The 20,182-nt window shown below is 47.5% G+C and overlaps 1 protein-coding gene across 1 annotated transcript in view; it reads left to right on the top strand.

The window, feature by feature from the left end:
• The window catches only part of ANKRD52 (ankyrin repeat domain 52), a 46,745-nt gene that overhangs the window by 15,454 nt on the left and 11,109 nt on the right, over positions 1 to 20,182 (top strand). The window contains exons 15-25 of the mRNA XM_077192674.1: positions 385 to 453; positions 1,534 to 1,645; positions 3,709 to 3,780; positions 6,604 to 6,805; positions 8,288 to 8,375; positions 9,577 to 9,694; positions 12,100 to 12,319; positions 14,767 to 14,854; positions 15,518 to 15,601; positions 16,993 to 17,138; positions 19,869 to 19,951. Of these exons, the coding sequence (XP_077048789.1) occupies positions 385 to 453; positions 1,534 to 1,645; positions 3,709 to 3,780; positions 6,604 to 6,805; positions 8,288 to 8,375; positions 9,577 to 9,694; positions 12,100 to 12,319; positions 14,767 to 14,854; positions 15,518 to 15,601; positions 16,993 to 17,138; positions 19,869 to 19,951 (1,282 nt within the window). The remainder of the gene's footprint in view (positions 1 to 384; positions 454 to 1,533; positions 1,646 to 3,708; positions 3,781 to 6,603; positions 6,806 to 8,287; positions 8,376 to 9,576; positions 9,695 to 12,099; positions 12,320 to 14,766; positions 14,855 to 15,517; positions 15,602 to 16,992; positions 17,139 to 19,868; positions 19,952 to 20,182) is intronic.

The following is a 20,182-nucleotide window of genomic DNA, read 5'->3' as shown; positions in this document are numbered from 1 at the left end:
TGGGAGGGCACCCTGGGGGCACTGCAGGCATTGTCACCAGCCTGAGGTGGCAGTAATGGCACTGGGGGTGTCCTCATGGGTGTTGTCACCAGCCCCATGTGGCACTAATGGCGCTGGGGGGACACCCTAGGGGCACTGTGGGCACTGTCACCAGCCTGATATGGCGCTGTGGGCATTGTCACCACCCTGACGTGGCACTGGGGGCATTGTCACCAGCCTGATGTGGCACTGAAGGCACCCAGGGCACTGTCACCAGCCTGAGGTGGCACTGGGGCTACTGGGGTGTCCCCGTGGTCACTGTCACCCACCCGCAGTGGCAGTGGTGGCACTGGGTGTCCCCATGGTCACTGTCACCCACCCGTGGTGTCCCCGGTACCATTGCAGAGCCGAGGCTCACTCAGGACCCAGCGAGGAGGAGCCCCTGAAGGAGTCGAGGCTGAAGGAGGCGTTCTTGTGAGTGCTGGGGAGGGACTGGGAGGGACTGGGATGGACTGGGAACAGATTGGGAATGGACTGGGATGGACTGGGATTAACTGGGAATGGACTGGGAGGGACTGGGATTGACTGGGAACGGACTGGGATAGACTGGGATTAACTGGGAATGGACTGGGATAGACTGGGAGGGACTGGGATGGACTGGGATTAATTGGGAATGGACTGGGATTAACTGGGATGGACTGGGAATAGACTGGGATTAATTCGGAATGGACTGGGAACAGACTGGGATTAACTGGGATTTAACTGGGAATGAACTGGGATTTAACTGGGAATGAACTGGGATTAACTGGGAATGAACTGGGAATTTGCTAAAATTTACTGGGAATTCGATGGGATTTTACTGGGGATTTGCTGGGAATTTCCTGGGATTTTACTGGAATTTTACTGGGAATCTGCTGGGAATTTGCTAAAATTTACTTGGATTTTACTGGGAATATTGCTGGGAATTTGATGGCAATTTTGCTGGGAATTTACTGGGATTTTGCTGGCAATTTCCTGGGAATTTCCTGGGAATTTTGTGGGAATTTAATGGGAGTTAGCTGGAATTTTACTGAAATTTGCTGGGAACATTTTACTGAGAATTTGCTGGGAATTTTGCTGAGAATTTGCTGAGAATTTGCTGGGAATTTACTGGGAGTTTAATGGGAATTTAATGGGAATTAGCTGGGAATTTAATGGGCATTTAATGGGAATTTTCTGGGAATATGCTAAAATTTACTGGGATTTTACTGGGTGTATTGCTAGGAATTTGATAGCAATTTTGCTGGGATTTTTTTCTGGGAATTTTACTGGGAATTTGCTGGGAATTTTAGTGGGAATTTGCTGGGATTTTAGTGGGAAATTACTGGGATTGTGCTGGGAATTCCTCTCTGCAGACCCTCAGGAGAGGAACCCCCCTGCTCCTATTCCAGCCCTAAACCCACCCCCCTCACTCCCCGCACCCTCTGTGAGATTCTGGGGCTTTCCCTACAGATTTTTTTTACCCTTTTCCTTAATTTTTTGGTGTTTTTTTTTTTGCCTTTTTCCCAATTCCAGCTGTCTGGAATTCCTGCTGGACAACGGTGCTGACCCCTCCCTGCGGGACAAGCAGGGCTACACCGCCGTCCACTACGCGGCCGCCTACGGCAACCGGCAGAACCTCGAGCTGGTGAGGGCTGCAGGAGAGGGGAAATCAGCCCCAAAAATGGGGGGAAACACCCCCAGAAATGGGGAAAAACATGCCCAGAAAATGGGGGAAAACACCACCAGAAATGGGGGAAAACATGCCCAGAAAATGGGGGAAAAAACCTCAGAAATGGGGGAAAACACCAGAAATGGGGGAAAACACGCACAGAAAATGGGGGAAACACCACCAGCAATGGGGGAAACACGCCCAGAAAATGGGGGAAATCAGCCCCAAAAATGGGGGAAAACACGCACAGAAAATGGGGAAAACACCCCCAGAAAATAGGGGAAAACACACAGAGAAAATGGGGGAAAACACCCTCAGAAAATGGGGGAAAACACCACCAGAAAATGGGGGAAACACGCCCAGAAATGGGGGAAAACACCCCCAGAAAATGGGGGGAATCAGCCCCAAAAAATAGGGAAAACACACCCAGAAAATGGGGGAAACACGCACAGAAAATGGGGGAAATCAGCCCCAAAAATGGGGGAAAACACCCCCAGAAAATGGGGGAAAACACCCCCAGAAAATGGGGGAAAACGCGCCCAGAAATGGGGGAAAACACCCCCAGAAAATGGGGAAAACACTCTCAGAAAATGGGGGGAAACAGCCCCAGAAAATGGGGGAAAACACGCCCAGAAATGGGGGAAAACACACCCAGAAATGGGGGAAAACATGCCCAGAAAATGGGGGAAACACGCCCAGAAAATGGGAGGAAACACGCCCAGAAAATGGGGAGAACACCCCCAGAAAATGGGGAAAATCAGCCCCAAAAATTGGGGGAAAACACGCACAGAAAATGGGGGAAAACACGCACAGAAAATGGGGGAAAACACCACCAGAAAATGGGGGATAACACCCCCAGAAAATGAGGAAAACACCCCCAGAAAATGGGGAAAAGACACCTAGGAAATGGGAGAAAACACCCCCAAGAAATGGGGGAAACACCACCAGAAGATGGGGGAAAACACGCCCAGAAAATGGTGGAAAACACCCTCAGAAAATGGGGGGAAACATCCCCAGAAAATGGGGGAAAACACCCCCAGAAAATGGGGAAAAACACCCCCAGAAATGGGGGGAAACACCACCAGAAATGGGGGAAAAACATGCCCAGAAAATGGGGGAAAACATCCCCAGAAAATGGGGGGAAACACCCTTGGAAATGGGGGGAAACACCACCAGAAGATGGGGGAAAACACGCCCAGAAATGGGGGAAAACACCCCCAGAAAATGGGGGAAAATACCACCAGAAAATGGGAGAAAACACCCCCAGAAATGGGGAAAACACCACCAGAAGATGGGGGAAAACACGCCCAGAAAATGGAGGAAAACACCCTCAGAAATGGGGGGAAATCAGCCAGGAAATGATGGAAAATAATTTATAAAATAGGGGAAAATCACCCCCAGGAAGGGGGAAAATCATCCAGGAAAAGGGGGGAAATCTCCCTGGATAAAGGGGGAAAATCCCAAGTGGGAAAGAGAAAAAATCCCAACCAGGAAAGAAGGGAAAATCTGAGCTGGAGAGAAAATCTGAGCTGGAAAACTCAAAAACGAGAGAAAAGATGGGAATTCAAGTCAGGAAAAATGGGATTTTTTGAATAGCCCATCCCAAATTTTGGGGTTGTTTGGAGTTTTTAGGGTTTTGGGGTCAGGATTTTTGGAGTTTTTGTGGTTGGGATCTTTGGAGGTTTTGGGGTTGAGGTTTTTGGACTTTTTGGGGTCAGGATTTTTTTAATTATTGGGGTTTGGGGGTTGGGATTTTTGGAGTTTCTGGGATTTTGGGGTTGGGATTTTTTGAGTTTCTGGGATTTTGGGGTTGGGATTTTTGGAGTTTCTGGGGTTTTGGGGTTGGGATTTTTGCAGTTTCTGGGATTTTGGGGTTGGGATTTTTGGAGTTTCTGGGATTTTGGGGTTGGGATTTTTGGAGTTTTTGGCTTTTAGGGTCAGGATTTTTGGAATTTTTGGGGGTTTTACCCCTTCTGCAGCTCAGGGTGGGTGTGGGAAGCTCCGGGGTCGGTTCTGGATTTTGGGTTTTTCCCTTGCAGCTCCTGGAAATGTCCTTTAACTGCCTGGAGGATGTGGAAAGCACCGTTCCAGTCAGCCCTTTGCACTTAGCTGTGAGTGCCTGCGGGTCCTGGAAGAGTTCTGGAGGGTTCTGGAAGGGTTCTGGGGGGTCCTGGAAGGGTTCTGGAGGGTCCTGGAAGGGTTCCTGAGGGGTTCTGGGGGTCCTGGAAGGGTTCTGGAGGGTCCTGGAAGGGTTCCTGAGGGTTCTGAAAGGGTTCCTGAGGGGTTCTGGGTCCTGGAAGGGTTCCTAAAGTGTCCTGGAAGGGTTCTGGAAGGTCCTGGAAGGGTTCCTGAGGGGTTCTGGGCTCCTGCAGGTCCTTAAGTGGGTCTTAAAGTGTCCTGGAAGGGTTCTGGAAGGTCCTGGAAGGGTTCTGGGGTGGCCTGGGATGGTCCTGGCAGTGTTCTGGTGATGTCCTGGGCTCATGCTGGGTCCTGGAAGGGTTCTTGAGGGTCCTGGAAGGGTTCCTGAGGAGCTCCTGCAGGTCCTGAAATGTTCCTTAAGTGTCCTGGAAGGGTTCTGGAGGGTCCTGGAAGGGTTCCTGAAGAGTTCTGGGCTCCTGCAGGTCCTGGAAGGGTTCTTAAAGTGTCCTGGAAGGGTTCCTGAAGGGTTCCTGAGGGGTTCTGGGCTCCTGCAGGTCCTGGAAGGGTTCTTAAAGTGTCCTGGAAGGGTTCCTAAAGTGTCCTGGAGGGGTTCTGGAAGGTCCTGGAAGGGTTCTGGAGGGTCCTGGAAGGGTTCCTGAGGGGTTCTGGGCTCCTGCAGGTCCTTAAGTGGTTCTTAAAGTGTCCTGGAAGGGTTCTGGAGGGTCCTGGAAGGGTTCTGGAGGGTTCTGGGCTCCTGCAGGTCCTTAAGTGGTTCTTAAAGTGTCCTGGAAGGGTTCTGGAAGGTCCTGGAAGGGTTCCTGAGGGGTTCTGAGCTCCTGCAGGTCCTTAAGTGGTTCTTAAAGTGTCCTGGAAGGGTTCTGGAAGGTCCTGGAAGGGTTCTGGAGTGGCCTGGGATGGTCCTGGCAGTGTTCTGGTGGTGTCCTGGGCTCATGCTGGGTCCTGGAAGGGTTTTTGAGGGTCCTGGAAGGGTTCCTGAGGAGCTCCTGCAGGTCCTGAAATGTTCTTAAAGTGTCCTGGAAGGGTTCTGGAGGGTCCTGGAAGGGTTCTTGGCATGTCCTGGCCCCCTGCAGGTCCTGAAAGGGTTCCCAGAGTGTCCTGGGAAGGTCCTGGGAGGGTTCCTGAGGGGTTCTGGGCTCCTGCAGGTCCTGGAAGGGCTCCTAAAGTGTCCTGGAAAGGTTCTGAGGGTGTCCTGGGAGGGTTCTGGAAGGTCCTGGGAGGGTTCTGGAGGGTCCTGGAAGGGTTCCCACAGTCCTGGGAGGGTCCTGGAAGGGTCCTGGAAGGGTTCTCGGGGTGTTCTGGGTCCTGGAAGGGTTCTGGGGGAGACATTTCTGGGTGCTTAGGGGGTACTTTGGGAGACGCTTCCGGTGCATGAGGGGGACATTTCTGGGTACCTGAGGGACACTTTGGGTACCAGAGGGACACTCTGGGCATCACTTCCACCTGTCCCCTGTGTGTCCCACCTGTCCCCTGTGTGTGTCCCACCTGTCCCCTGTGTGTGTCCCACCTGCCACCTGTGTGTGTCCCACCTGTCCCCTGTGTGTCCCACCTGCCACCTGTGTGTGTCCCACCTGTGTGTGTCCCACCTGTCCCCTGTGTGTGTCCCACCTGTGTGTGTCCCACCTGCCACCTGTGTGTCCCACCTGTGTGTGTCCCACCTGTCCCCTGTGTGTGTCCCACCTGTCCCCTGTGTGTCCCACCTGTGTGTGTCCCACCTGCCACCTGTGTGTCCCACCTGTGTGTGTCCCACCTGCCCTCTGTGTGTCCCACCTGTCCCCTGTGTGTCCCACCTGCCCCCTCTATGTCCCACCTGCCCCCTGTGTGTGTCCCACCTGTGTGTGTCCCACCTGCCACCTGTGTGTGTGTCCCACCTGCCACCTGTGTGTGTGTCCCACCTGCCCCCTGTGTGTGTGTCCCACCTGTCCCCTGTGTGTCCCACCTGTGTGTGCCCCACCTGTCCCCTGTGTGTGTCCCACCTGTCCCCTGTGTGTGTGTCCCACCTGCCCTCTGTGTGTCCCACCTGCCCCCTGTGTGTGTGTCCCACCTGTCCCCTGTGTGTGTCCCACCTGTCCCCTGTGTGTGTGTCCCACCTGTGTGTGTCCCACCTGCCCCCTGTGTGTCCCACCTGTCCCCTCTGTGTGTGTCCCACCTGTCCCCTCTGTGTGTGTCCCACCTGTCCCCTCTGTGTCCCACCTGCCCCCTGTGTGTCCCACCTGTCCCCTGTGTGTGTCCCACCTGTGTGTGTCACACCTGTGTGTGTCACACCTGTCCCCTGTGTGTGTCCCACCTGCCCTCTGTGTGTGTGTCCCACCTGCCACCTGTGTGTGTGTCCCACCTGCCCCCTGTGTGTGTGTCCCACCTGCTCTCTGTGTGTGTCCCACCTGCCCCCTGTGTGTGTCCCACCTGCCCCCTGTGTGTCACCTGCCCCCTGTGTGTGTGTCCCACCTGTCCCCTGTGTGTGTCCCACCTGTGTGTGTCCCACCTGCCACCTGTGTGTGTGTCCCACCTGTCCCCTGTGTGTCCCACCTGCCACCTGTGTGTGTGTCCCACCTGTCCCCTGTGTGTGTCCCACCTGTCCCCTGTGTGTCCCACCTGTGTGTGCCCCACCTGTCCCCTGTGTGTGTCACACCTGTCCCCTGTGTGTGTGTCCCACCTGTCCCCTGTGTGTCCCACCTGCCCCCTGTGTGTGTGTCCCACCTGCCATCTGCGTGTCCCACCTGCCCCCTGTGTGTCCCACCTGCCGTATGCTGGCCGTGACCGCTGTCCCCTGTCCCCAGGCCTACAATGGTCACTGTGAAGCCCTCAAGGCTCTGGCTGAGACGCTGGTGAACCTGGACGTGCGGGACCACAAGGGCCGCACCGCGCTCTACCTGGCCACGGAGCGCGGCGCCAGCGAGTGCGTGCAGGTGCTCACCAGCCACGGCGCCTCCGCCCTGGTCAAGGAGAGGAAGAGGAAGTGGACGCCTCTCCATGCTGCAGGTGGGCACCTGGGAGGTTCCTCAGGGGTTCTGGGCTCCTGCAGGTTCTGGAAGGGTTCTGGGAGGGGTTCCTCAGGGGTTCTGGGTTCTTGCAGGTTCTGGAAGGGTTCTTGGAGGGGTTCCTCAGGGGTTCTGGGCTCCTGCAGGCCTTGGAAGGGTTCTGGGAGGGTTCCTCAGGGGTTCTGGGCTCTTGCAAGTCTTGGAAGGGTTCCAAAAGTGACTTGGAAAGGTTCTGGGAGGGTTCTTGGGGTGTCCTGGGAGGGTTCCTCAGGGGTTCTGGGCTCCTGCAGGTTCTGGAAGGGTTCCCAAAGTGTCTTGGGAGGGTCCTGGAAGGGTTCTGGGAGGGGTTCCTCAGGGGTTCTGGGCTCCTGCAGGTCTTGGAAGGGTTCTGGGAGGGGTTCCTGAGGGGTTCTGGGCTCCTGCAGGTCCTGAAAGTATTCCCAAAGTGTCTTGGGAGGGTCCTGGAAGGGTTCTGGGAGGGTTCCTCAGGGGTTCTGGGCTCCTGCAGGTCTTGGAAGGGTTCCAAAAGTGACTTGGAAAGGTCCTGGGAGGGTTCTTGGGGTGTCCTGGGAGGTTCCTGAGGGGTTCTGGGCCCTTCAGGTTCTGGAAGGCTTCCCAAAGTGACTTGGGAGGGTCCTAGGAGAGTTCTGGAAAGGTTCTGGGAGGTTCCTGAGGGGTTCTGGGCTGCTGCAGGTCTTGGAAGCGTTCCCAAAGTGTCCTGGGAGGGTCCTGGAAGGGTTCTGGAAGCATTCTGGGAGGTTCCTGAGGGGTTCTGGGCTCCTGCAGGTCCTGAAAGCATTCCCAAAATGTCTTGGGAGGGTTCTGGAAGCGTTCTGGGAGGGTTCCTCAAAGGTTCTGGGCTCCTGCAGGCCTTGGAAGGGTTCTGGGAGGGTTCCTCAGGGGCTCTGGGCTCTTGCAGGTTCTGGAAGGGTTCCCAAAGTGTCCTGGGAGGGTCCTGGAAGGGTTCCGGACGTGTTCTGGGTCCTGGAAGGGCTGGAGACAGGGCTTGGCAGAACCCAAAAACCCCGGGGATGAGTTTCTTCTGGAGGGGTTGGGGGTTTTTGGGGGTTTGTTGTCTCTCTTTGCCTCATCCCTCATTTCCTCCTCCCCCTTTTCCTCATCTCTTCCTCCTCCCATTTTCCTCCTCCCATTTTCCTCATCCCTTTTCTTCTCATCTCTCTTTTCCTCATCCCATTTTTCTCCTCCCATTTTCCTCATCCCTGTTTTCCTCATCCCTCTTTTTTCCCTTTTCCTCATCCCTTTTCCTCATCCCTCTTTACCTTGTCCCTCTTTTCCACCTCCCATTTTTCTCCTCCCATTTCCCTCCTCCCCTTTTCCTCCTCCCATTTTTCCTCCTCCCCTTTTCCTCCTCCCATTTTTCCACCTCCCATTTTTCCTCCTCCCATTTTTCTCCTCCCCTTTTCCTCCTCCCATTTTTCCTCCTCCCCTTTTCCTCCTCCCATTTCCCCATTCCTGTCCCCAGCTGCCAACGGGAACACGGATTCCCTGCACCTCCTGATCGACAGCGGCGAGCGGGCGGACATCACCGACGTCATGGACATCCACGGCCAGTGAGTGCCACCAGGGCCACCAGAGCCACCTGGGACAGGCAGGGAAACCTCCTGGAAGGTCCCAGCTTGAGATAAGGACCAGGAGAGATCCCTCAGCAACTCCAGCGCGGCCAAAACGGGGCTGGAGTTTGGGATATTGGTTGATTTAATTGGGTTTATGAGTGATGAAATCATGGTGGGATCATGAGAGGGGAAATGGTTCCCAAGGAGCTTCTCCTGACCCTTCCCAGCTCTTCTGCTCCTTCCTGAGGAATGGGAGCTGTGCTCAGTCCACCCCACGTCCTCTGCACAAGAACCTTCCATTTTTTCCTGTTTAAATATCTTATTCCAGAGGTGCCACCACCATCCTAAGTGTCCCTCAGCACCATTCCTGGTTGTCCTTCACCTCCATTTCTGTGTCCCTCACCACCATTCCCAATTGTCCCAGCACTTCCAGGCTCTTCGTGGGTTCGATGAATTCTCCATCCCAACCCCTCCAGGCTCTTGGGGGGCTCCCAGGCTCTTGGTGCTCTCCATGAATTCTCCATCCCAAATTCCTCCAAGTTCTTGGTGGTCTCCATGAATTCTCCATCCCCACCATCCCGACCCCTCCATGTTCTTGGTGCTCTCCATGAATTCCCCATCCCAACCCCTCCATGTTCTTGGTGCTCTCCATGAATTCCCCATCCCGACCCCTCCACGTTCTTGGTGGTCTCCATGAATTCTCCATCCCAACCCTCTAAGCTCTTTGTGGGTTCCATGAATTCTCCATCCCAAAACCCCTCCAAGCTCTTGGTGCTCTCCATGAATTCCCCATCCCAACCCCTCCACGTTCTTGCTGCTCTCCATGAATTCTCCATCCCTTTCCCCTCCACGTTCTTGGTGCTCTCCATGAATTCTCCATCCCAACCCCTCCATGTTCTTGGTGCTCTCCATGAATTCCCCATCCCAACCCCTCCACGTTCTTGGTGGTCTCCATGAATTCTCCATCCCTTTCCCCTCCAGGTTCTTGGTGGTCTCCATGAATTCACCATCCCAACCCTCCAAGCTCTTTGTGGGTTCCATGAATTCTCCATCCCAAAACCCCTCCATGTTCTTGCTGCTCTCCATGAATTCCCCATCCCTTTCCCCTCCAGACTCTTGGTGCTCCCCATGAATTCCCCATCCCAACCCCTCCATGTTCTCGCTGCTCTCCATGAATTCCCCACCTTTCCCCTTCCAGGACCCCTCTGATGCTGGCCATCATGAACGGCCACGTGGACTGTGTCCATCTCCTGCTGGACAAGGGCTCCACGGCCGACGCCGCCGACAAGAGGGGCCGGACCGCGCTGCACCGGGGGGTGAGTGGGGGTCCGGGGGGGCTCCTGATAGAGATGGATACAGAGATATAGATATTGATAGGTATTGATAGATGTATAGATAGATAGAGATATAGATATTGATAGGTATTGATAGATGTATAGATATAGAGATATAGAGATAGATAGAGATATAGATATTGATAGGTATTGATAGATGTATAGATATAGTTATATAGAGATATAGAGATAGATAGAGATATAGATATTGATAGGTATTGATAGATGTATAGATATAGAGATATAGAGATAGATAGAGATATAGATATTGATAGGTATTGATAGATGTATAGATATAGTTATATAGAGATAGAGATGTAGATATATAGAGTTAGATATAGAGATAGATAGGTATTGATAGATACATAGATATAGTTATATAGAGATATATAGATATAGATACAGATGTAGATATAGATTTAGATATAGATACAAATAAAGATATATAGTTATAGATACAGATACAGATATAGATATAGATACAAATAAAGATATAGATATAGTTATAGATACAGATATAGATACAAATAAAGATATAGATATAGATACAGATACAGATACAGATATAGATACAGATATAAATACAGATATAGATATAGATACAAATAAAGATATAGATATAGTTATAGATATAGATATAGATACAGATATAGATACAGATATAGATATAGATACAGATACAGATATAGATACAGATATACAGATATAGATATAGATATAGATATATAGATATAGATACAGATATACAGATATAGATATAGATATAGATATAGATATAGATATAGATATATACAGATATGGATACAGATAGAGATATACATGTATAAAGAACTAAAGCTTGAGCCATCCTGCTAAGCCAGCACAGAATCTGGATGATATTAAAAAAAAATACTTTAAAAATATATATACATGTTTATAAAGGCCTAAAAGCTGAGGCAGCACAGAAAGCCCCATGATGAGCCCCTCTCTGGGCTGTTTCCCCAGGCTGTGACTGGCTGTGAGGACTGCCTGGCCGCCCTGCTGGACCACAATGCATCTATATAGATATGGATATATATCTATATAGATATACAGACATAGATATATAGATAGAAATATATATATAACAAAATATAAAAAACGAAACCCGAGGCATCGCACTAGGCCAGCAGAGAATCCGAAAAATATAACGAGATATTAAAATATTCTCCAAATATTTAAAATAGTTTTAAAGTAAAAATTTAAATAAATAAATAAATAAGTAAATAAATAAATAAATAAATATATAGGTATATATATATGTATGTTATATATATATATATGTATGTATTTATATACATGTATGAAAAACTAAAGCCTGAATCTGGATGATATTAAAAAAATATTTTAGAAAAAAAAAAAATATATGTTTATAAAGGCCTAGAGGCTGAGGCAGCACAGAAAGCCCTGTTGTGAACCCCTCTCTGGGCTGTGTCCCCAGGCTGTGACTGGCTGTGAGGACTGCCTGGCCGCCCTGCTGGACCACGATGCATCTATATAGATATGGATATATATCTATATAGATATACAGACATAGATATACAGATAGAGATATAGATATATTGATATAACAAAATATAAAAAACTGAGGCATCGCACTAGGCCAGCACATCTGAAAAATATAGCAAGATATTAAAATATTCTCCAAATATTTAAAATTGTTTTAAAATAAAAATTTAAATAAATAAATAAGTAAATAAATAAATATATATATATATAGGTATATATATATGTATGTTATATATATATATATGTATGTATTTATATACATGTATGAAAAACTAAAGTCTGAATCTGGATGATATTAAAAAATATTTAAAAAAAAATATATATACGTTTATAAAGCCCTAAAGGCTGAGGCAGCACAGAAAGCCCTGTTGTTAACCCCTCTCTGGGCTGTGTCCCCAGGCTGTGACTGGCTGTGAGGACTGCCTGGCCGCCCTGCCGGACCACGATGCATCTGTATAGATATGGATATATATCTATATAGATATACAGATATAGATATATAGATAGAGATATATAGATATAGACAGAACAAAATATAAAAAACGAAACCTGAGGCATCGCACTTGGCCAGCAGAGAATCCGAAAAATATAGCGAGATATTAAAATATTCTCCAAATATTTAAAATCGTTTTAAAGTAAAAATTTAAATAAATAAATAAATAAGTAAATAAATAAATATATATATATATGTATGTTATATATATATATGTATGTATGTATTTATATGCATGTATGAAAGCCTGAATCTGGATGATATTAAAAAAATATTTTAGAAATATATATATATGTTTATAAAGGCCTAAAGGCTGAGGCAGCACAGAAATCCCTGTTGTTAACCCCTCTCTGGGCTGTGTCCCCAGGCTGTGACTGGCTGTGAGGACTGCCTGGCCGCCCTGCTGGACCACGATGCCTTCGTCCTGTGCCGGGACTTCAAGGGCCGCACCCCGATCCACTTCGCCTCGGCCTGCGGGCACCTGGAGGTGCTGCGGACGCTGCTGCGGGCGGCGCTCTCCACCGACCCGCTGGACGCCGTGGTGGACTACAGCGGCTACTCGCCCATGCACTGGGCCTCCTACAGTGGTGAGAGCCTCATCCACTCCAAATTCCAGCTGCTCTTCCTGTTCTTCTGGGTTTTTGGGCTTTTTTGGGTTTTTTCTGGGTTTTTTTTTCCTGATTTTGGGGTTTTTTTTTGGTTCACGGACTACAGCGGCTACTCGCCCATGCACTGGGCCTCCTACAGTGGTGAGAGCCTGATCTACTCCAAAATCCAAATGGTCCTCCTCTCTTTTTGGGGTTTTTTTTGGGTTTTTCTCGTTTTTCGGGGACTTTTGGGTCCATGGTGGACTACAGCGGCTACTTGCCTACAGAGGCTACTGGGCCTCCTACAGTGGTGAGGGCCTCAGCCACTCCAGACTCAGCTGTTTTTTATAGCTGTGTTACAATTACAGAACGGGCACACTCCAAAATCCAGCTGGTCCTCCTCTCTTTTTGGGTTCTTTTTGGGTTTTTCTCGTTTTTCGGGATTTTTTTCGGAGTTTTTTGGGTCCATGGTGGACTACAGCGGCTACTCGCCCATGCACTGGGCCTCCTACAGTGGTGAGGGCCTCATCCACCCCAAAATCCAAATGGTCTTCCTGTTCTTCTGGGTTTTTGGGCTTTTTCGGGTTTTTTCTGTTTTTTTTTTCCTGATTTTGGGGGGTATTTTTCAGTTCGTGGACTACAGCGGCTACTCGCCCATGCACTGGGCCTCCTACAGTGGTGAGAGCCTCATCCACTCCAAATTCCAGCTGGTCCTCCTCTCTTTTTGGGGTTTTTTGGGGGTTTTTCTCGTTTTTCGGGGCTTTTTTCGGGATTTTTTTGAGGCTTTTTGGGTCCATGATGGACTACAGCGGCTACTCGCCCATGCACTGGGCCTCCTACAATGGTGAGGGCCTCATCCACCCCAAAATCCAAATGGTCTTCCTGTTCTTCTGGGTTTTTGGGCTTTTTCAGGTTTTTTCTGGGTTTTTTTCCCTGATTTGGGGGGGTTTTCTGGTTCATGGACTACAGCGGCTACTTGCCCATGCACTGGGCCTCCTACTGTGGTGAGACCCTGATCTACTCCAAAATCCAGCTGGTCCTTCTCCTCTTTTGGGTTTTTGGGTTTTTTTGGGGTCTTTTGGGGTTTTTTTTCTGAATTTTTTTGGATTTGGTCTGTGATGGGCTACAGCAGCTACTCGCCCATGCACTGGGCCTCCTTCAGTGGTGAGACCCCAATCTACTCCAAAATCCACATTGTCCTCCCTTGGCTCAGCTCAGGAAGTGATGGAGAGGAATTTGGGTCCCTTGGACCTTTTTGGGTATTCCCAGAGCCATTTCAGCCCCTGGCACTGGGATCTCGCAGGGTTTGAAGACCAAGGTTCTGCAAGAAGATTTGGGAAGGGTTTTTGAGTCTGTCCCCCTGTGCTGGCACTGCTGGGGCCCCTCCAGTGCTGGGTCCAGTTCTGAGCCCTCCTGGCCCCAGAGACCAAAATACCCCCAAAATAATCGAGGGGCTGGAGCAGCAGGAGAAGGCTCTGGAGAAGCCCTGAGGGATCTGGGAAGGGGCTCAGCCTGGAGGGAAGGAGGATCAGGAGGGGAATATTCACCCCACAGCTCCCTGATGGGACAACAGGGTCAGAATCTGCTCCCAGGGAACAGAAGGAGAAGGAACAGCCCCAAATTCCTCCAGGAGAGGTTCAGGATGAACATCAGGAGGAATTTCCTCCTGGAAAAGGTGGTCAGGCTTTGGAACTGCCTGGAGGGAAGGAGGCTGAGAGGGGAATTTTCACCCCAAAACTCCCTGATGGGACAACAGGGTCAGGATCTGCTCCCATGAACATGAAGTGGAGAAGGAACAGCCCCAGATTCCTCCAGGAGAGGGTCAGGGTGGACATGAGGAGGAATAAAAGGTGGTCAGGCTTTGGAACTGCCTGGAGAAAAGAAGTTCAGGGGGGAATTTCCACCCCACAACTCCCTGAAGGGACAACAGGGTCAGGATCTGCTCCCAGGGAGCAGAAGGAGAAGGAACAGCCCCAAATTCCTCCAGAAGAGGTTCAGGAACAGCCCCAGATTCCTCCAGGAGAGCGTCAGGATGGACATGAGGAGGAATAAAAGGTGGTCAGGCTTTGGAAGTGTCTGGAGAAAAAGAGGCTCAGAGGGGAATTTCCACCCCAAAACTCCCTGATGGGAGAGTGGAGCCGGGTGGGATCAAAATCTGCTCCTAGGGGACACCAGAATGAGAGGAAACGGCCCCAAATTCCTCCAGGAGAAGTTCAGGGTGGACATCAGGAGGAATAAAAGCTGATCAGGCTTTGGAACTGCCCAGGGACGTTTGGTGTCCCCATCCCTGAGGTGACCAGAGAAGGGCTGGACGTGGCACTCAGGGTTTGGGGTCACTCCCAGCTTGGATTGGATGATCTGGGGGGGGATTTTTCAGGATTTTGGGATTTTTGGGAATTTTGGGATTTAGGGAAAAGCCGCTCCAGCTGCTGTTGCTGTCTCCTCAGGGCACGAAGATTGTCTTGAATTGTTACTTGAACACAACCCGTTTGCATACCTAGAAGGAAACCCCTTTACTCCATTGCACTGTGCAGTGTAAGTGACACCCCAAAATAATTCTGGGCTTTGGAGCCTGAAAAGGGAATTTTACCCCAAAATAATTCTGGGGTTGGAGCCCCTGGAATGGGCTAAAAAGGGAATTTTACCCCAAAAATAATTCAAATAATTCCAGGCCTTGGAGCCCCCAAAAGTGGAATTTTACCCCAAATATCCTCAAGCCTTTGAACCTCTGGGATGGGCTGAAAGGGGAATTTTACCTAAAAATAATTCCAATAATTCCAGGCTGTGGAGCCCCCAAAAGGGGAATTTTACCCCCAAAAATAATTCAAATAATTCCAGGCCTTGGAGCCCCCAAAAGGGAAATTTTACCCCAAATATCCTCAAGCCTTTGAACCTCTGGGATGGGCTAAAAGGGGAATTTTACCTAAAAATAATTTTAATAATTCCAGGCCTTGAAGCCTCTGGGATGGGCTGAAAGGGGAATTTTACCCCATAAATAATTCCAATAATTCCAGGCCGTGGAGCCCCCAAAAGGGGAATTTCACCCCAAATATCTCCAGGCCTTGGAGCCCCTGAAAGGGGAATTTTACCTAAAAATAATTCCAACAATTCCAGGCCTTGGAGCCCCCAAAAAAGGGGAGTTTTACCCCAAATATCTGCCCAGCCCTTCCCTGACCTCCCTTCTCCTCCCATTCTCAGAATTAACAACCAGGACGGCACTGCTGAAATGCTGGTGGAAGCATTGGGTGCCAAGATTGTTAATAGCAGAGATGCCAAAGGAAGGTGAGCATTAAATTGTGTATTTTAATTATTAATTAATTAATTAATTAGTTAATAACGCTAATGTATTAAATTTACTTTAATAATATTAATTATTTAATTATTATTATAAGGCTTGTGTAGTTATTAAAAATATTTTAATTATTTATTATTCATTTATTAGGAATTTTAATGTCTTAATTTCTTAAATCTACTTTCTTAATATTAACTTATTAAGGATGTATTTGATTATTTAATTATTATTATTATAAGGATTGTGTATTTATGAAAAGAGCCCAGCAGGGCTACACCCAAGATGGACTCAGAGTCACAAGTTTTGGACACAATTTTAAATTATAATATAATGTAATGTAATGTAATATAATATAATATAATATAATATAATATAATATAATATAATATAATATAATATAATATAATGTAATGTAATGTAATGTAATATAATATAATGTAATGTAATATAATATAATATAATATAATATAATATAATATAATATATATAACATAACATAATATATAATATATCTATAATAAGTAGATAAATAAATTAATCTATTATAACTCTATATAATATAAATATCTCTTACACATTTACTTATTTATTATTTATTCTACTTATTGATAATAAGTATAATATTTATTTTTTATTTATTTCTACTTTTCAAGCCCTGAGGCTGTAGGTGGTGCCTTGGGAGGCTCCTGGAACAGAGCCAGAGAGAATTAACAGATTAAATTTTGTATTTATTAAAAGGATTCACTTTAGGCAGTATAAGATCCTGGCCAGGGCTACAGTATGAATAATATGAAATTAAAAATAGAAATATTATGAAAATATAAAAGCTAAATCTTTAAGAATCTCCCTACTGAGAAAATGTGAAATGTAGGAAAATTTTAAAAAATAAAATAAAATAAAATAAAAATTAAAATTAAAATTTAAAAAATAAATAAAATAAAATAAAATAAAATAAAATAAAATAAAATAAAATAAAATAAAATAAAATAAAATAATGAGAGTTTTAAAAGGATTAAATAAAACTAGGAATATTATGAAAATACGAACTCAAAAAGTCAGAATATTATGAAAATATAAAAGCTAAATCTTTAAGTATCTCCCTACTGAGAAAATATGAAACGTATGAAATTTTTAAAAATAAAATAAAATAAAATAAAGTAAAATAAAATAAAATAAAAAAATAAAATAAAATAATAAATAAACCCACGAGTATTAAAAAATATTAAATAAAAATATGAACGTTAGGAAAATATGAACTCAAAAAATCGGAATTTTATGAAAATTTAAAATCTAAATCTTTAAGCATCACCACCCCCACCCAGATTTATCCCCCCCTGTCCTGGCCTGGCCCTGAGTGGATTTTGGTGGATTTTGCCCCCAGGACCCCCCTTCACGCTGCTGCCTTCGCAGACAACGTCCGTGGTTTACAGCTGCTGCTGCGCCACCAGGCCCAGGTGGACTCGGCCGACAAAATGGGCAGGACCCCCCTGATGGTGGCATCGGAGAACGGGCACACGGCGGCACTGGGTGGGTACAGAATGGGTACATGGTGGCATCATCAGAGAACGGGCACACGGCGGCACTGGGTGGGTACTGAGGGTGGCATTGGCTGGGTACTGATGGTGGCATCGGAGAACGGGCACACGGCGGCACTGGGTGGGTACTGAGGGTGGCATTGGCTGGGTACTGATGGTGGCATCGGAGAACGGGCACACGGCGGCACTGGGTGGGTACTGAGGGTGGCACTGGGTGGGTACAGAATGGGCAGGACCCCCTGATGGTGGCATCGGAGAACGGGCACACGGCGGCACTGGGTGGGTACAGAACGGGTACATGGCAGCACTGGGTGGGTACAGAACGGGCACATGGTGGCACTGGGTGGGTACAGAATGGGCACACGGCGGCACTGGGTGGGTACAGAACGGGTACATGGTGGCACTGAGTGGGTACAGAATGGGCAGGACCCCCCTGATGGTGGCATCGGAGAACGGGCACACGGCGGCACTGGGTGGGTACAAAATGGGTACATGGTGGCATCATCAGAGAACGGGCACACGGCAGCACTGGGTGGGTACAGAATGGGCACTGGGTGGGTACAGAATGGGCACACGGTGGGTACTGATGGCATCATCAGAGAACGGGCACATGGCGGCACTGGGTGGGTACAGAACGGGCACTGGGTGGGTACTGATGGTGGCATTGGAGAACAGGCACACGGCGGCACTGGGTGGGTACAGAACGGGCACACGGTGGGTACTGATGGTGGCATTGGAGAACAGGCACATGGTGGCACTGGGTGGGTACAGATGGTGGCACTGAGTGGGTACAGAACGGGCACTGGGTGGGTACTGATGGTGGCACTGGGTGGGTACTGATGGTGGCATTGGAGAACAGGCACATGGTGGCACTGGGTGGGTACTGATGGTGGCATCGGAGAACGGACACACGGCGGCACTGGGTGGGTACAGAACGGGCACATGGTGGGTACAGATGGTGGCACTGAGTGGGTACAGAACGGGCACTGGGTGGGTACTGATGGCATCATCAGAGAACGGGCACATGCTGGCACTGGGTGGGTACAGAACGGGCACTGGGTGGGTACCGAGGGTGGCACTGGGTGGGTACAGAACGGGCACTGGGTGGGTACCGAGGGTGGCACTGGGTGGGTACAGAATGGGCACATGCTGGCACTGGGTGGGTACCGAGGGTGGCACTGGGTGGGTACTGAGGGGTTCGGGATTCTGCTGCTGGCCAGGGAGTGAAGCTCTTGGGATGAGAGTTCATGCTCAGACTTAGGTGTTTATTATATTGCAATAGTTCATATTCACACTCAGCTGTTTATTATTTATCTGTGTTAGAATATTTCACATTCAGACTCAGCTGTTTATTATACTGCAATATTTCACATTCAGACTCAGCTGTTTATTATACTGCAATATTTCATATTCAGACTCAGCTGTTTATTATTTTTCTATGTTAAAATATTTCACATTCACACTCAGCTGTTTATTATATTGCAATAGTTCATATTCACACTCAGCTGTTTATTATTTATCTGTGTTAGAATATTTCACATTCAGACTCAGCTGTTTATTATATTGCAATATTTCATATTCAGACTCAGCTGTTTATTATACTGCAATATTTCATATTCAGACTCAGGTGTTTATTATATTGCAATATTTCATATTCAGACTCAGGTGTTATTATACTGCAATATTTCATATTCAGACTCAGCTGTTTATTATATTGCAATATTTCATATTCAGACTCAGGTGTTTATTATACTGCAATATTTCATATTCAGACTCAGCTGTTTATTATATTGCAATAGTTCATATTCACACTCAGCTGTTTATTATTTATCTGTGTTAGAATATTTCACATTCAGACTCAGCTGTTTATTATACTGCAATAGTTCATATTCAGACTCAGCTGTTTATTATACTGCAATATTTCACATTCAGACTCAGGTGTTTATTATATTGCAATATTTCACATTCAGACTCAGGTGTTTATTATACTGCAATATTTCACATTCAGACTCAGGTCTTATTATACTGCAATATTTCACATTCAGACTCAGCTGTTTATTATTTATCTATGTTAGAATATTTCACATTCAGACTCAGCTGTTTATTATACTGCAATATTTCATATTTAGACTCAGGTCTTATTATACTGCAATATTTCATATTCAGACTCAGGTGTTTATTATATTGCAATATTTCATATTCAGACTCAGGTGTTTATTATACTGCAATATTTCACATTCAGACTCAGGTGTTTATTATACTGCAATATTTCATATTCAGACTCAGCTGTTTATTATACTGCAATATTTCATATTCAGACTCAGCTGTTTATTATTTATCTATGTTAGAATATTTCACATTCAGACTTAGGTGTTTATTATATCTGTGTTAAATATTTCATGTTCAGACTTAGGTATTTGTTATGTCCCCGTTATGATATTTCACATTCACACTCAGCTGTTTATTATTTCTTATCCATGTTACAATCTCACAGCAGCTAAAACCTGAGTCACCACACCATGAATCTCACAAGTACAGCCTAAAGCAGCACAAAATCTGAAAAATAAATATATAAAATATATAAAATATTAAAAAAATATATAAAAACCCAAGGCATCAGGGTGCTGCTCCTCCCAGAGCTGTCCCCTGTCCTGGCAGGCATTGGGGACATTTTTTGCCTCTTCCTCACCAGTTCTTCTCCTCCTCCTCCTCCTCCTTGCAGAGTTCCTGCTGTTCCAAGCAAAAGCAAATATTACTGTGCTGGATGTCAACAAGAACACAGCTCTTCACCTGGCCTGCAGCAAGGTGGGACATGGGGCTGGCCTGGGTGGCACCTCTGGGACACCTGGGTGTCCTCCTGGGCCGTGGTGGCACCCAGAGCCTTGTGGTCACTTTGTCCAACCCGTGGTGGTCACTTTGTCCATCCCATGATGGTCACTCCCAACCTGTGGTGGCACCCAGAGGTTTGTGGTCACTTTGTCCAACCCGTGGTGGTCACTTTGTCCAAGCCATGGTGGCACCCAGAGCCTTGTGGTC

The sequence above is a fragment of the Agelaius phoeniceus genome, chromosome 35 (assembly GCF_051311805.1).
Source record: "Agelaius phoeniceus isolate bAgePho1 chromosome 35, bAgePho1.hap1, whole genome shotgun sequence".
Taxonomy (NCBI): Eukaryota; Metazoa; Chordata; class Aves; order Passeriformes; family Icteridae; genus Agelaius; species Agelaius phoeniceus.
The sequence above is the reverse complement of the archived record's forward strand: the minus strand, read 5'-3'. Positions and strand labels throughout refer to the sequence as shown.